General features: G+C 37.9%; 1 protein-coding gene across 1 annotated transcript in view; it reads left to right on the top strand.

Moving 5' to 3' along the window:
• Window positions 1-16,091, top strand: part of TSBP1 (testis expressed basic protein 1) — a 57,638-nt gene that overhangs the window by 29,685 nt on the left and 11,862 nt on the right. Inside the window, exons 12-17 of the mRNA XM_032463517.1 lie at window positions 4,247-4,267; window positions 4,877-4,897; window positions 12,242-12,262; window positions 13,255-13,272; window positions 14,850-14,870; window positions 15,563-15,580. Coding sequence (XP_032319408.1) covers window positions 4,247-4,267; window positions 4,877-4,897; window positions 12,242-12,262; window positions 13,255-13,272; window positions 14,850-14,870; window positions 15,563-15,580 — 120 coding nt within the window. The remainder of the gene's footprint in view (window positions 1-4,246; window positions 4,268-4,876; window positions 4,898-12,241; window positions 12,263-13,254; window positions 13,273-14,849; window positions 14,871-15,562; window positions 15,581-16,091) is intronic.

Here is a 16,091-nt window from a genome sequence, read left to right as displayed (position 1 = left end):
AGTTCTGATGTGCTTTGTAGCTGATAAAGGGCCTACTCTAAGATAATGGAGACAATGTAGAGAAAATGAGAAAAGGAAGGCAAAATTTCAAGATAAATGTAAAAGAGGAAAAAGAAAAGCAAACTTAAATAGACTGAGGTCTTACCAGATTCCTCCCTGGTTTCCTGGGGTAAGTCTACCAGGGAGTGCTGCTCAGGATCTAGTCTACCTTGAGTTCTCCGTCTTTTCTCCTGAGGCCTTTCCTTTTCCTCATGTCCCATCCTGCCTCCTCACTCCAAACACCTCTCCACCCACCTCTACCCCCACAGACACCCCACAGAGCTTCAAGAAACAGGATATGACAGTAGTTGGGCTACAACTACAGGATCTGACAGATTCATCAGGTAGAAGAAAGTGGAAGACAAGTTTGCATTGTGATCAACAAGGGCAAAGCCAGGGTCAAAATCTAGACTGTTGAAACCAACCCCATGTCATAGAAAATTCTGAGTCTGAAAATTAAGTAAAAGCATCCCAAAGTTTAAGTCAAAATGGAGGAAATTATCAGAAGGCAATTCAGGTGTACAGAGATACTCCTTCAACTAGCTGAGCTCCTACTACATATCAGAAACTGAGCCGAGTCCTGGGGATAAAGTTACGAATAAGAGAGAAAGATGTGGTTGATCTCTGGTGCTCTGTAGAGTTTACAGTCCTACAAGGTATCTTGGAAAAAGGAATTCAAAATGTAGAGATGGCAGGCAGTCTCCCACACAGTCATACTATGACCACTAAAACTGGATGTTCATACTATGACCACTAAAACTGGATGTTGCCAGCTCTAGATGCTCGTCCTAAATAAGCTTCATGTTGTAGATGAATATGATCCATAATTTATTAACTATTCCCCTAAATCAAGGCTGCCCTTCTCAGTACTTATGATTATCATCAAGACTTACAGACTTGAAAGTTCTCACAATTCTTGTAAGGGAAAAAATCACAAATCATTTCACACTGTGGCTAAAGGAAGGGTCCTATCTGGCCCAAAGTCCCCTAATAGTCACCATGTGCCAGAGAATCTGTACAGGTACATCAATTTCCTTTCCCTTCTCTTCTTCCCTATGTAATTCCCTCTCCCCTATGTGTAAATGCTTTTAAATATATAGTAATGTATAAATGAATTATACTGCTACATTTATTCCTTCCTAGCTTTCCCCTAAATTACAGGTGATTTGGAGAAATTGCAAAAGACATTGATTAATTTTTTTAATTAACAAAAATGAGTGGTCCAAGTGGAACTAGTAAGAGGAGGAGTGGGAAGAAAACTTTTCAAACCAATTAAAAGATCAGGTAGGAAAAAGACTAGTGAAAACAAGAATGGCAAAAGTACATAGAAGTACAAGTTCAAGACCGAATGAAACTCTGTAAGTGTTTCAAATATTTACCATACCCAAAAGGAATAGAACGGAGGCCCTCTCTCCTGCCCCAGACAGGAGCAGTAGGCCTGAGGATGCAAAGCACAGGGATGGGTGCTTAAGCCCAGACAATGCTCTGAGCTAATAAGCAGGTTTCAGCGCTCCCTGCATCATCTCTGCCATTACTCTTTTTAAGCCCATCATGGGAGAACTGAGTTCTCTTGGTTCTACACACACTGATTTCTCCTTTTTTTTTCTTTCCATTTTTCCTTCAGCTGAAACTTCAGAAATGTCCAGTAAGTTCCATGTCTCTTCTTATATGATGGTCATCTTCAGCTTCCTATAGGGTCTAGATAATAGAAATTTGTGTCCCTGTCTTTTGCTTATTCCACTATCTAGCTGCACCCCACTCCAAGAATGAATGAATTAAGGAGAATACAAACCCCATTTAATAACTCAAAATATATATTATATACATATATGTACATACAGATATATGTATTACATTATATTTTTAAATAGAGGAAACTATCTCAAGTTTATTGTGACTTATCAGCAAGGGAGGGAGCATATTTGTATGAGTGAATGAGACCTTGTGCCAGATAGCAGAAATAGGAAGAAAAAATGTGAAGGCAGCACAGCATAAATTACCAACCCCTGGTGGTTTTAAGCGGTTGACCAGCCAATGCAAAAGGAAAGAGATCAATCATCTCCCCTTCCTGCAGCCTCCCAGACTAAGGTGGCTGCAGAATCCCCCAAGGCATGAAGGCAATTGTATTCCTCACCACAGTGCACTGCATTACAACACCTACAAGGGTTCTCTCTCCACAGATATTTCTAATAATCTCTCTCAGAACAGCAGCAGGAAAACTAATCCATCTTTCCCCGGCATTTTGACACTGATTTCTCTCTTTGTTTTCCAGCTCCAGGATCCTCTTGTAAGTTTGAATATCTCCCTTTGTGATGGAACTCAATTGTCTCCAGCAGTATCTACACAGATCTACTTGAATCAAAATTTATCCATCCATATTGAGACTGCAGTAGCTTAAAGCTCCTATTTCTCTGCCTCCTTATTTTTCTAATACTCAGAATTTCACTAGGTTATCAATAAGTTTCTAGAATGTTCACTGAGTTACATAAAAATTAAAGAGCAGAGAAAAAAATTCTCAGTGGTTCTAAGGATTATCAGCTACGGACTTTCCATACAAAAGGGAAAAATGAATGGGAGAAAAAGACATAGATAATATTTCTGTTTTACAGCTGGGTCATCTATACAAGCAAATAGTAAGTTGTTTATTTGTCTCTGCTGTGCACTTATAAAAGTCCAGCAATGTCTATTGAAATTTGAGTTCCAGTACAGAAATTTTAAACTCCTATTTTTTCCCCCTTTTGCTTCTCCGTTAACCAGAATTCCACCAGCTGATTATGTTTGCTGGAAAATTCAAATAAACTGATTTTAAACACTTTTCATGCAATTATATCACTAGGAAATGTATCAATAGGAAAAAATGAATAGGAGAGTAAACAAGAAGGGGGAAATACAAAATCTCTCTTATTGCTTTTCAGCGGGATCAACTCCCATGCAATCAGTAAGTCTGTGTGTTCATTGTTCTCTTCCACAGGGTTCTACTGGTTTCTAGTGGGATTCAAAATTCTGTATCTGGCCATATTGGGATACAAAGGGCTTGAGGTACATCCTGACCTCTTGCTACCTCATTATCAAAATCCCTCTGGGTTACTAACGATGTACTGGAAAGTTCTAACACTACTAATTTACATAAATATGAAGAGGGGAGAATAAATTTTGCTTAGTTATAGAAACCAACACAAGACTGTCTACAGCGAAGAGAAAAATGATGGGAGAGAAAGGAGGGGATAAGAATTTTCTAAGACAGTTTTCATTTGGACCTCCTGCCCTACTCACTCTGTTTTCTACATTTGAACTTCAAGATATCTGAGGAAAATTTTCCTGACCCTATAGGGTTTTAGGGACTAGAAGTTCCTATTTCTTTGACATCTTGCATTCACATTACCAATAATTTTCTAAGCTTTTTAATAATTTTGCAGAAAAAGACAAACTCCACTGATCTACATAAAAAATAAAGAGCAGAGAGGAGAGTTTCCCAGCAGTTAAAAATGACATGTTACAAAGGGCTTCACAAAATGAAAAACAAATTGAATGGGGAAGAAAGGGGGAAAAGACGGTTTTTTATGTTCTGTTTTCCAGCTGGATCAGTTCCACAAGCCCTCAGTAAGTCATTCCATGTTTCCTCCACTGTGGAAACCTCTCCTTTCCCCAGCTATACTAGGATTTCTGGGTATGGGGTACATGCTTCCATAACCACTTACCTTCCCATGATCAAAATTCCATTGTCATTAATGATTCTTTAGAAAGTTCAAATCCTGCTTACTTACATTAAAAGTACATAAAGACCAAAGGTAACTTTTTTCCCTGTTGTTATAATGACCTACCAAGAAGGAACTCTTTAAGTAGCAGGGGGAACTACAGTGGAAAAGAAAAGAGTTGTGAAGATATTTTTCTGTCTTTCAGCTAGTCCATCTTCAGCACCCGGAGGTAAGTTTTGTCTGTTTTTCTACTGTTTTCTGTTGTTATTGTTGTCTACAAGGCTTTGGGAACTGTCCCTGCCCTACTCATTACTAATTGTTGTGTAGCAACCTGCGACTAAGGACTAAGAAACTGAGGTCACATCCTTGCCCAAGAATACACAGTCATAGAACAATCATTTAAACAAAGAGCTGTGTGACACATAAGCCTCTCCCCTACACAAATATTCCTCCTTAGAAGGAAACTTGTTCTTTTCAAACAAATATCCACTAACAACTAATTTGTTTTTTAGGTCTGCCCGTGGCACCCATAAGTAAGTATTACACCTGTTTCTCTACTTTGGTTCTCTCTGGTCTTCAAAGTCTGAGGGACTTTGTTCTGTTAAAGTGATTTGACTTTCTCACTGCTCTATTGCTTCCTACTTACCCACTTTCCCTTACTTTACAGACAATTTAAGAAAATACTGATTAGAAGAAAGAATAAATTAGCATTTCTCAACAAAAAAACCAGAAGAATAATATGAAATAACAGAGGTAGGCAGAATTTTTGAGAGAAAGGAAGTCAAAAATGATGTTTAAATGGAGATAGAGTTTTGAGTGTTTCCTAAAAGAATACACTGTTATTCAAAGGAAACAGAAAGATTCCGTGGTCTCTACCTGGTGCTATATCCAAAGTTGTTCAAGTCCAGTAATGAAGAAGGCTTTTAAGGAAACCCAACTTTGACTTCATCATTACACCATCACTGCTTAATCTTACATCTAAGTTTTGCATTACAACTATGCTCTAGGGATATTTGGGGTGCTTTCTTCATATTCTCACCCAAGTCTTCCCCTCACAGACAAAGGCAGAACATATTAGGTAATATAATGGTTTTTTCCTATTTAAGAAAAGTTACATGAATTTCTTTTTGCTTATTTTTTAGTGATTTCACAGAGAACCTCAAGTAAGTTATTTTACTTCTTAACCTGTCATATGTGAGACTTCTGAGCTTAGATGTTTCTGTTCTAACAGCACAAAAGATTGAGATTGATGTTTCTCATATTTGTGTGCTTCCACACTATCCAAAGGCCTCCAGATTAGGACTGCAAAACAACCTTTTTGATTCATAACTATAGGAACTCCCATTATTTCAGTTCTTAACTCAATTTCCCGGGTAACAGACACATACAGTAACTCAATATTTAAACCAGATCAAGCACTGATAATGGCAATAATTAATATAGAATTCATGAACCCACATTTCACACTATGTTCTAATATTCCATAATTCAAATTTGGTTCTCACACCTATACTACAAGCTATTTTTATGCAATCCCAATATCCCCTGGGGTTCCTCTGGTTGAAATTAAATGACATTAATATTAAAAGTCAAAGTTCCTATCAAGGCTAAAAATTCAGATGCTGACAGAACCCAGGCAGGTAATGTAAATGACTGAGGTGAGGTACATCCCCTAGGAATTGTGGAGAATGGGAAGGTCATATACTGTCTAAAGAAGATAACTGCTGCTCAGCTCCAGCCAATTTTTCCACCAAAAAAAAAAAAGATCTATAGCTGCCAAAGCATCTCACTTAATCCAGATCTTAGGAAAAATCTCTCAAGTTTTTAAAACATGATAGATATATACATCATTCTAACAGATTGTAAGCATGCTTATACACCCCCCATAGTTGCAAAAACACATTCTGAATATATTTTTTTTATTTTTTATATTTTTTATACAATAACAATTTTTATTATAATAACAATTTTTATTATAATAACAATTTCAATAATGTTAGGACACAAGGATTGGTAAGTAAGGAGGAAATATTGGAACTGCTAACACAGAATGAGCTAGTGTCCTTCTGAAGTTCCCATCTATACATCCTTTTAGAATCTTGAGCAAGGAGGCTGACTAGTAAAGACTCTTACTGCACAGATGATAATCCTTACTTTACAGAGTCAATGGTGCAGACCCAAGGATGAGGTTGGAAACCTCAGATATCCATGTTTGGGCACAGACCCTTTAACTGGGAACAGAGACAAAGGCTCACCTGTGGTCAGCAGAAGGGATTAGTGGTCGCGCAGCTAGAAATTATAATCCATACTCTGAATTGAATGAATAATGTAGTTTTCAATGGAGGCATTAGGGATGGGCAGGAAAGAGACGTCAAAATTCAAGATCTGAAGGACTGGGAGGAAGAAAAAAGTTATACCAAAGCAACTCAGGAATATGCCACCTTCTTTTGGGCTGGCTTGGCCTTAGTTGCTAATTTTTTTAATTAAAAATACACAGCCAAGCTTAAGCATAAAAATGGGAGGAGGGTGTTAGAATGATTTCCAGTGAGTAGGAACCGAATAGGCATACATTGTGAGGAAAAGGTAAAGTTAAGCCCTCAGCAGGAAAGGTGAAGGGACAGAGGAATATAGATAGCAGCTTCACCTCAGAAACAGAGCTAGAGTTTCAACACCTGCTACAAGATGGCAGCCAAAGCCCCAGGACTCAACAGGTAAGAACTGGAATTGGGCCTCCTTGAATGAAGATGGAGGCAGAAAATACACTTCTTGTCCAAGGAGAAGAACCAAAATAATTTCACCCATCTGCCCCAGCCATGAAAACAGAGCCACTGGCACAGGTCTGGACCTAAATCTACCCAGGGTGCAAAACTCAACTGGAAGTGTGCTATCCAAGCAGTGCGGGAATCCCAAGCTAAAACAGTTGATATCTGGTTGGATGATGGTGTACCCAGGTAACAGGCACAACAGCAACCACAAAATTCCCCACAAGAAGGAATCCACAACACAGAGTATTCACAGGATAAAACATCCAAAAAGATAACTCCCAAAGAATAAGAGACTACCCACCCCAAAATTGTGATATGTATGAAGAAATCCAGGCCAGGAATTATCCTAGGCACTGAGAATATAGCAGTGAAAAAGACAAAGGCCCTGCACTCCAGGAACTTACATTTTAGATTAAACCAGGAAAATAGTAGCAAATAAACATATAATAGATGTCAGGTAGATAAATGCCATGAAGAAATATAAGCAGGGTAAACAACTAGACTAGAGAAAGATGGTATGCAGAAGGAAGAAAGAGCGCTCCCAACACAAGGAGCAAGTACAAAGGGCCTGTTGTGGGGTACATATTGTAGCCCAGCCTGCTTCTTCAACCTGCTTCTTCTTTCTGTCCATTCTCTTGAGGTTCCAGTTCCCCCTGAGCTGTGGCTGAGAAGATGGATTTTACTTAATTAGGCATGTTATTTCCCTACTCTGTTAGTTGTAGGTCCTTTTTTCTGAGGACATAAGATTGACTGCCTTTCAATGTCATCTAGGGCAGGCACCCAAAAGTATTATAGAACACACGTTTTAGTTCTTTGAAGGAATCTCCAAGTGCTTGCTCAGTTCTGAGAGCTCCACTGTACAGTCTCTGATGTGGAAGTACTGACTCCAGTCTGGACCATTCCAGAGCCCCGTAGCTCCCTCCCCACAGTATACCTCATTTAACAGACTGTGTAACAGTCATGACCTCAAAGGTGCTTATTAGCATAACTTTTAAAATATATAAAACAAAACTGAAAAATACCAAAGAAGAAATCAATATATTTATAATTAAATGAGGATATTTTTGAGAGAGAAGCAAGATGGCTACGAGTAGAAGGACACTCGTAGCTCACCCTTTCCCACAAATACACCAAAACTCACATCTACGGACCTACTCAGCCAACCAGAGCACCTGCTGAACTCCGACAGAACATCGCCCTCTTTGAAAGACAAAGACGCCAAAAATATGGTGGTAGAAAAGGAAAAAAGAAAGAAGGAAAAGCAAAACAGTGCAGGACAGATCCCACGAGGAGGGAGCGGCAAAGGAGGACTGGTGCTTGTTCGCTGGGTAGTCCCCCTCCAATGGAGAGGCCAGCGGGACAGAAGGGGAGCCTCCGAGGCTCAGATCTGCCCTGAGCACACCTTGACCGACAGAACTAAGTTAAACGGGCACAAAGTGTCCCCGCTACACCCAGCCTGAGACGCAAGCTGGCAGCTGGGGCCAGGAAAGGCCACTTGAGCCAGGCGGAGGACTTGGGCGGCTGCACTGAGGCAGCCCCAGGGGACTGCAGGGTGCTGCATGCCATGGCTGGGAGGGGATATGGAGCAGAACAACCTTGGTCCCCCATAAATTGTGAAAAAAGCAAAGCAACATGGCTGGTGTGCCCTGGGGGGAGGGGCGCTGTAGCCTTTGTCTCCTCAGACCTGCGCTGCCATTACTGGCGCATCTCGCGAGAAGAGAGGTAGGGGGGCAACCACAGCTGCCATCTCCTCCTGTGAGCAGCGCCCGGGCGAGGGAGGGGCCGAGACCTGAATCTGCACCCGGGTCTCCGCAACCTCCTACGCAGGGCTGAGACTTGTCTACAGCCAAAGGCAGATAGGATCTTTCTGCCTTGGCACCTCAAGGAACTTGCGCTGCCAAGACAAACAAGGAGCTAAGATTTGGCAAAGAGCAGGGGCAGGGCCATTCCATGGTCTTCCCCGAGCCCAGAGTGTCGACCCAAGGCAGAGCGGGCAGCTGCACAGAGCAGTGGAGCAACCAGCGCCAGGAGAGGGTGGGGGTCCACCCCCTTTCTGGCAGGAATGCAGCACCTGACCATGCTGCTGGGAGGGGGCGCGATCCACCCACCTGCCTCCCCTCAAGTACAGCATCTGACTGCAGCATCAGGAGGGGGAGTGACCTGCCTGCCCACCAAGAGCTCAGCTCCTGACCCAGTGTTAGGAGGGGGTGCAATCTGCTAGCCAACAGCCACGGGGAGCAGCACAGACGAGGGTGCCAACAGAGGGCCTCTGGAAACAGCAAGCTGAGTTCGTGAAACAGGGCAAAGACACAAAAACCTCTCAATAAAATCATTAGAGCACACTGTCTCCAGGAGAACTAGATAACTGATACTCCTTAAGCCCCAGTGCCAGAGAGATATGAGCAATATGAAGAAGCAGAGGAACCACTCCCAATTAAAAGATCAAGTGAAATCCCCTGAAAGCACGATCAAGGAAGTAGACACTGATGGCTTACTAGATCAAAATGTCAAAAAAGGAGTGATCAAAGTACTGAAGAAACTAAAAGAAATAGTGTTTAGAGATATAAAATATGTCAAAAATGAAATAGAAGCTATAAAGAACCAACTAGAATTAGTAAACTCAATTGCTGAGATGAGAGCTGACTTAAAGGCTGTACAAAGCAGGCTAGATAATGCAGAGGAACAAATAAGTGACCTACAAGAGAGGACAACAGAAAGCACCCAATCAGAACAGCTGAGAGAAAAACAAATAAAAAACAATGAAAACAATATAAGGGACCTATGGGATAATACAAAGTGTGCCAATCTATATACATAATAGGGGTTCCAGAAGGGGAAGAAAGAACAAAGGGGATTGAAAAGGTATTTGAAGAAATCATGACTGAAAACTTCCCAAACCTAAAGAAAGAATCAGATAACCAAGTACAGGAGGCTCAGAGGGTCCCAAACAGGAAGAACCCAAACAGACCCACACCAAGACATATCATAATCAAGATGGCCAGAGTCAAGGATAAAGAAAGGATCCTAAAGGCTGCAAGAGAAAAATAGAGTGAGTTACAAGGGAACCCCCATCAGGCTCTCAGATGATTTCTCTACACAAACACTACAGGCCAGGAGGGAGTGGCAAGATATATTCAAAGTCCTGAATGAAAAAAAGATGCAGCCTAGGATACTCTATCCAGCAAGGCTATCCTTTAGGATAGAAGGAGAGATAAAGAACTTCACAGACAAGCAAAAACTAAAAGAGTTTAGCAACACTAAACCCATGCTAAAAGAAATATTCACAGGTCTACTCTAAATGGAAAAGAAGCAGGATGCTACAAAAATGAGAAATTTATAACTGGAAAGGTGATAACTGCCATGAATTACAAAAAGAATAAACACAAAATTGTAAAAGAAGACATCTAAATCATTAAGAGTGGGAGAGGGAAGCAAGGAAAGCCACTGTGGAAAACAGTATGGAGATTCCTCAAAAGACTACAAATAGACTTACCATATGACCCAGGAATCCTGCTCCTGGGCATATATCCAGAAGGAACCCTACTTCAAAATGACACCTGCACCCCAATGTTCATAGCAGCACTATTTACAATAGCCAAGACATGGAAACAGCTTAAATGTCCATCAACAGATGACTGAGTAAAGAAGAAGTGGTATATTTATAAGGTGGAATACTATTCAGCCATAAAAACCAACAATATAACGCCATTTGCAGGAACATGGATGTTCCTGGATAATGTCATTCTAAGTGAAGTAAGCCAGAAAGAGAAAGAAAAATACCATATGAGATCGCTCATATTAGGAATCTAAAAACAAAACAAAACATAAATACAAAACAGAAACAGACTCATAGACATAGAATACAAACTTGTGGTTGCAAAGGGAGGAGGGGTGGGAAGGGACAGACTGGGATTTTAAAATGCAGAATAGATAAACAAGATTATACTGTATAGTACAGGGAAATACAAACAAGATCTTGTGGTAGCTCATAGCAAAAAAAAATGTGATAATGAATATATATATGTTCATATATAACTGAAAGATTGTGCTCTACACTAGAATTTGACAAAAATTCGAAAATGACTATTACTCAATGAAAAAAATGTAAAAAAAAAAAAGAGGATATTTTTATAATACCACTCTCAGAAAATAGGTAAAAAAGCAAAAATGATTAAGGCTAGAGAAGCTTTGGCTGACACAGTTTTTAAAAGTTTGATCTAAGAGATGTACATAGAACCTTCCATCCAACCAGCACAGTCGAAAAATTTAATTTGACTACCAATTCACTCAACTAGAGAGTCAAACTAAAAACTTTTGCAGCAAAAGAAAATATCAGCAAAATGAAAAGGGAGCCTATGGAATAGGAAAAAATACTTGTAAACTGTCTATCTGCTAAGGAGTTAATATCCAAAATATATATATGGAACTCATCTCAATAGCAAAAAAAAAATCGTATTTAAAAATGAGCAGCAGAACTGAATACACATTTTTCCAAATAAGATATACAAATGGCCAATAGGTACATGAAGTCTCTCAACTCACTAACCACTAGGGAAATGTAAATCAAAACTACAATAAGACATAATCTCACACCTGTTAGAATGATTATTATCAAAAAGACAACAAATGTTGGTGAGGCTGTGGAGAAAAGAGAACCCTTGTGCACTGTTGGTGGGAATGTAAATTAATACAGCCATTATAGAAAACAGAATTGAGGTTCTTCAAAAAATTAAAAACAGAACTAATATATGATCCAGCAATCCCACTTCAGAGTACATATCCAAAAGAAACAAAATCACTATCTTAAAGGGTTATCTGCACCCCTATGTTCATTTCAGAATTACTTATAAATAAATAATAAAATTTATGAATTCATAATAGTGATTGCCTCCAAAGAGCAGAGGGAAGAAAATAAACCTGGGATTGGTGATTCAAAGGAATTTTAGCCATGTCAGTACTATTTCTTCTAGGAAGAAAAATTGCAAACAAATGTGACAAATGTTACATTATAGGTAATGTGACTATTGGTTCCTGAGATATTGTGATTTTTAATATTTTTAAAATAACTGAAAATGAAAAGAAAGCATATAAAACAAATATACTCTAAAGTCATGAGGAAGCAGGTAATCATGACAAATATGTCTGTAGATTACCAGTGTGTCCACCTGCAAAAGATTCAGCCCTTTTTGCAGTGCAACCTATCCCTTCAAGTTCTTGGAATCTCTAAAGGAATAACTCCACATCTTCACTGAAATCTTCTATCAGAACAAACCTCCTCTGGTTTCCTTTATTTTATCGACTGCCCATGAGGCTATTTGAAGAAGCTGCCCTTACTAGTGAAGAGAACACAGAACTTGCTCTCAGAGAAGGGAGCGACAACCTGGGCAAATCCAGTGAGGAACGGTGGTGAGGACTACAGAGATTAAGAATGTGGGTGGAGATTGGGAGAGAAAAATGGCAAAGACCAAGAAAGTAGCTCAACTGAAACAGGTGGGGATGTGACACATTTCCTGATTTCACACAATCAGAGACCTAGATGGGAAAGGAAAGAGTGAGCTCCATCACTAGCTGTGGACCATTCCTTCCATAACATTCTCAAGGCAAGGTGGTTCTTTCTTAATCTCTCTTCTTTTCACTACTATTCAGTCTGTGATGCTCATCTTAATAATGACATCAGTGATAATGTGTTTTTGTTTCATCAGACAACTACACTAATTTGTTCATTTGAATTTTTTATTAAAGCAAGACCTGAGAAACCTAAAAGTAAGTCCCATGTTTCCCTCAATTCGGTTGTTATCCTTGGTTTTTCAGAGTATCTAGAAGCCCTTTTGTGCCCATTTTTAGTGTGAATGTGCCAAGGTTTAAGATTTATATTTCTGACTATGCTTTACTTAATTTTTTCAGCATTTCTCACCTTCTATCTTCTTGTTTCCCTATTCCTATTTTCAGCAACTTGCTCCATTTTCAACTATCAATTTCCATTTGGAGGCTATAACTGGATCTAATTAGTAATTAATGTGGTACTACAATAATAAATAATATGTATTAAGTACTTATAATATGCCAGGCACTGTACTCAGAGCTTTATATATACACATACATTATATCAGATAAGTATTGCTATTCCTATTATAAAAAAAAGAAGGAAATAGATTAGGTAACTTGCCTATGATTCCATAATTATGAGCAGCAGAAGCTGGGATTCAATTCAGGTTTGTATACAGTTAAGCAGTGCCTCCATCTCATTCAAATGAGAAATACAGTCACTAGCCCTAAAATATTTATGCTTATGGGGAAAATAAAAATTTTTCTAAAATTAATCTAAAAAATAATAATTAGCATAGAAGAATCATGGTAACCATGATAAATCCATACAATAATTCCAAAGAAGTGATGAAAAAAGGGGAATAAAAAGAAGAAGAGGCAATAAAGGGTAAATTATATAAAAATCTTACCAGTTGATGATTTTTGAAGGTTTGAATTAGCAGAGAGAAATCAGAAGGAAGAAAATAGCCTTTCTGAATGATTCCACTCTTGCGTTTCTTTCCAAAAAGGCTCTCAAATTAAAAGGGACTTGAGCAAAATAATCTGAAGATACTTACCCTCCCACTATATTTAACTGACTCTAAAAAGAGGGTTTGGTGGTCTCTTAAAGTCCTGTTTCTAAAACTTTCAGCATAAAATATTTGAGAAGTAACTCTGTTCTTTACCCAGTAACCTCCCATTCATTTAATTATTTGATTTCCTTTTCACAGTAAGGCAAGAAGAACCAGGTAAGTTCTACACCTATTCATTAATTCTAGGGTTGGTTCCTGTATCGATTACATCCTTTTCTGAACATGTAAGGCCTTGACATTCAACTTTTCCAATTTCTCTTGTTTTTACATTGGATAAATTCCTTTAAAGTTACTGATGAATATTTTGAAAGTAAAAAACCACAGATAGCAAATCAAATATTCAGCTGGTTAAAGATGACCTGAAATAAGAAATAATGCTTATGAACATTTTTTGCAAATTGTCACCTATGGAAAAAAGCTGGCTACTAATATTTTTATTATTAGAGTTTATAAATAATTTTGGTAGGAAATTTTAAAAGTAGGTAACAGAAATAAAATTGAACTGGCAAAGTTAAATTCACTGAGATCTTATTCACTCAGAAATATATAATTATTGAGGGCCTACCGTGTGCCAGGCTCTGGGAATACAGCAAGGACCAAAACAGAAGATACTGCCCTCCCAGAGTTTATATATAAATCTGAACATTCTTGACATGTTTCTCATCCAGAGAAGTTGAGGAAAATTGGAAGAAAAAGTAATTTCTCTCACTTCTTCTAGAAATTGAGCTATTGCATCTGACCAATATGTTTTATTAGTATTAAGAAGTAAAGTATATTTCTGTCTTCATTCACTGAACAGTATAAACAAGAGAGCCATGGTCTCTATATCCAGATTGATGACACCTGCAATTCTAAGAAATTCCCTTTCTATTTGATATTTGTTATGTACCTATTGTGGGCTTTTTCCTAAACATGGTTGTTTCCATTTCAAGGGAAAGATTGACATTTATATCTCTTATATCCTCTCTTCAGAATCCTGCTAGAATATTTATGACTTTATACAAAGCACAGATTACAAAGATAGGTGAAAAAAATAAACATGACTGATTTTTTTCCTAGTAAGTTAAAAATGTCCTACTAAAAACAAACCGTTTTTGTATACTTAAAAAGACTTACGATATGGATGTAATAAACATCATATATTATTGCCTGAGGAGGGAGTCAGAAAAAGTGAACTCTGTCTTCATTTCTGACAGCTAGAACTGCTCATGGTCATATATCTTTGCATACACATAAACCAACTTATTTCCACCTGGATTACTGAATAATACCTGGAAAATGAAACTGATAAACAGGAATAATTAAGAATGTGATGAAAATCTTGGGATTAGCACTACTGAATTTCAAGAAAATATATTTTCAACTAACTATAAGAGAGAAATGACAGAGAAAAGTGGGAAAACTCATGAAAGAGTAAGCAATGAGAGAAGGGAATAGAATGAAAATGGAAGCAAAATTGAAAGGAAATAAGCCTTTTCCGGCTCTGTGGTATTTCAATTTCCAAGCAAAACTGGCTGATAAAAGGAAACTAACTCACCCCTTCTCCACCTGTCAAAACTACTGTGTAACTGTAAAAGGGACACTAAAGTAACTCACGTAAAAGGCTTGGCGCTTGCTCATCCTTTCCATTCCAGAAATTCCTGTCTGGAAACAGTATCAGTAAGAATTTTACTATCAGTGTCAATTCTGTTATCAGTGTCAACCCATACTAATAATTTCTGTTTCGATTTTAGCACATGTAGCAGTACCTATCAGTAAGTTCCTTTTCTTTTCATAAATCTGGTACAAATTGGGATCCCAAAATGAGAACTTTTTTCCAATTCTGAATAGCTGTACTTAATGCTTCTATTTATAAATAATCTCCTTCTCCTTCTTCCTTGGCAACCTGCTGTGTTATTAATTCCTCAATGAAAAGAGTATTTGACTAAGAGGCCAAATATAAAAGAAACATTTTGTTTTCTAAAAAAATTCAAAAAGCTTTCAGTAACAAATAGAACTTTTCATACTGCAAAAAAGAAAGATATATAGGGTGGGATATAGTCAATATGGAGTTACCAATAAGGAACAGAGGAGAAAAATCACTATGTTAGGTGTGGAAAAAGGAAAGAGAATAACTGCAATTAGCATTCAAATTTTTTGAAAGTTCTCTGCACAATTTAAATCCTCCATACTAGAGAAGAAAAAGAATGATGTAAGCATATATGTACTAGCCCACCCTGCCTTTCTACTCCATCATAATACACTGAAACCAGTCGTATCAGACTAGGACTATTCCTTTACCACAAGAGAAATGCTAATTCCTCTTATTCCATTATGGGCATCTTTCTGGGGGAGGTTTGATGTCTTACAAATATCTCTCTGTTGCCCTGGAAAGAGCAAAGAAGGAAATTATATTCTTGATCCAAAAATTCTGCTAATATATTTTTGTTTCATGTTGTCCTGCCAGTTACTCCAATACCTATTGGTAAGTTATTATTCATCTGTTTTTAATTCTAATGTCTTTTAGAAAAGTTTCCCTGAAATGAATTCACATTTTACAACCCCCTTTGCTGTCCCATTATCTAGTACCCTTAAATTACTGATGAATTTAGAGTCTATACTGTGCCAAATGACTGGTAAAATTTTAAAAAAAGGATAGAAAATTATGACCCTGAGGTAGTACTTTTTACCCAATGAAGAGAAAAATTTAAATATGATAAAAAATATCACTAATGCTGTGATAAAAATTATACATTGATACATCACTCATTCCATTTAAATTAATATAACCATTTTAGAAAGCAAATGTGCAGTATGTTGCAAGATCTACAGATGATAGTATCCTTTAAATTCATAATTCCATTTATATATATATATATATATTCTCAAGAATGATTCTAAATATGGAATAAAACCATTTGCATGATTTTAACTGGTAAAAGAAAATGGAAAGGTAATATATTGCAGTGATTAAGAAAAGAATCATACAGACCTAA

Source organism: Camelus ferus, chromosome 20 (assembly GCF_009834535.1).
Source record: "Camelus ferus isolate YT-003-E chromosome 20, BCGSAC_Cfer_1.0, whole genome shotgun sequence".
In the NCBI taxonomy this organism is placed as follows: domain Eukaryota; kingdom Metazoa; phylum Chordata; class Mammalia; order Artiodactyla; family Camelidae; genus Camelus; species Camelus ferus.
The sequence above is the reverse complement of the archived record's forward strand: the minus strand, read 5'-3'. Positions and strand labels throughout refer to the sequence as shown.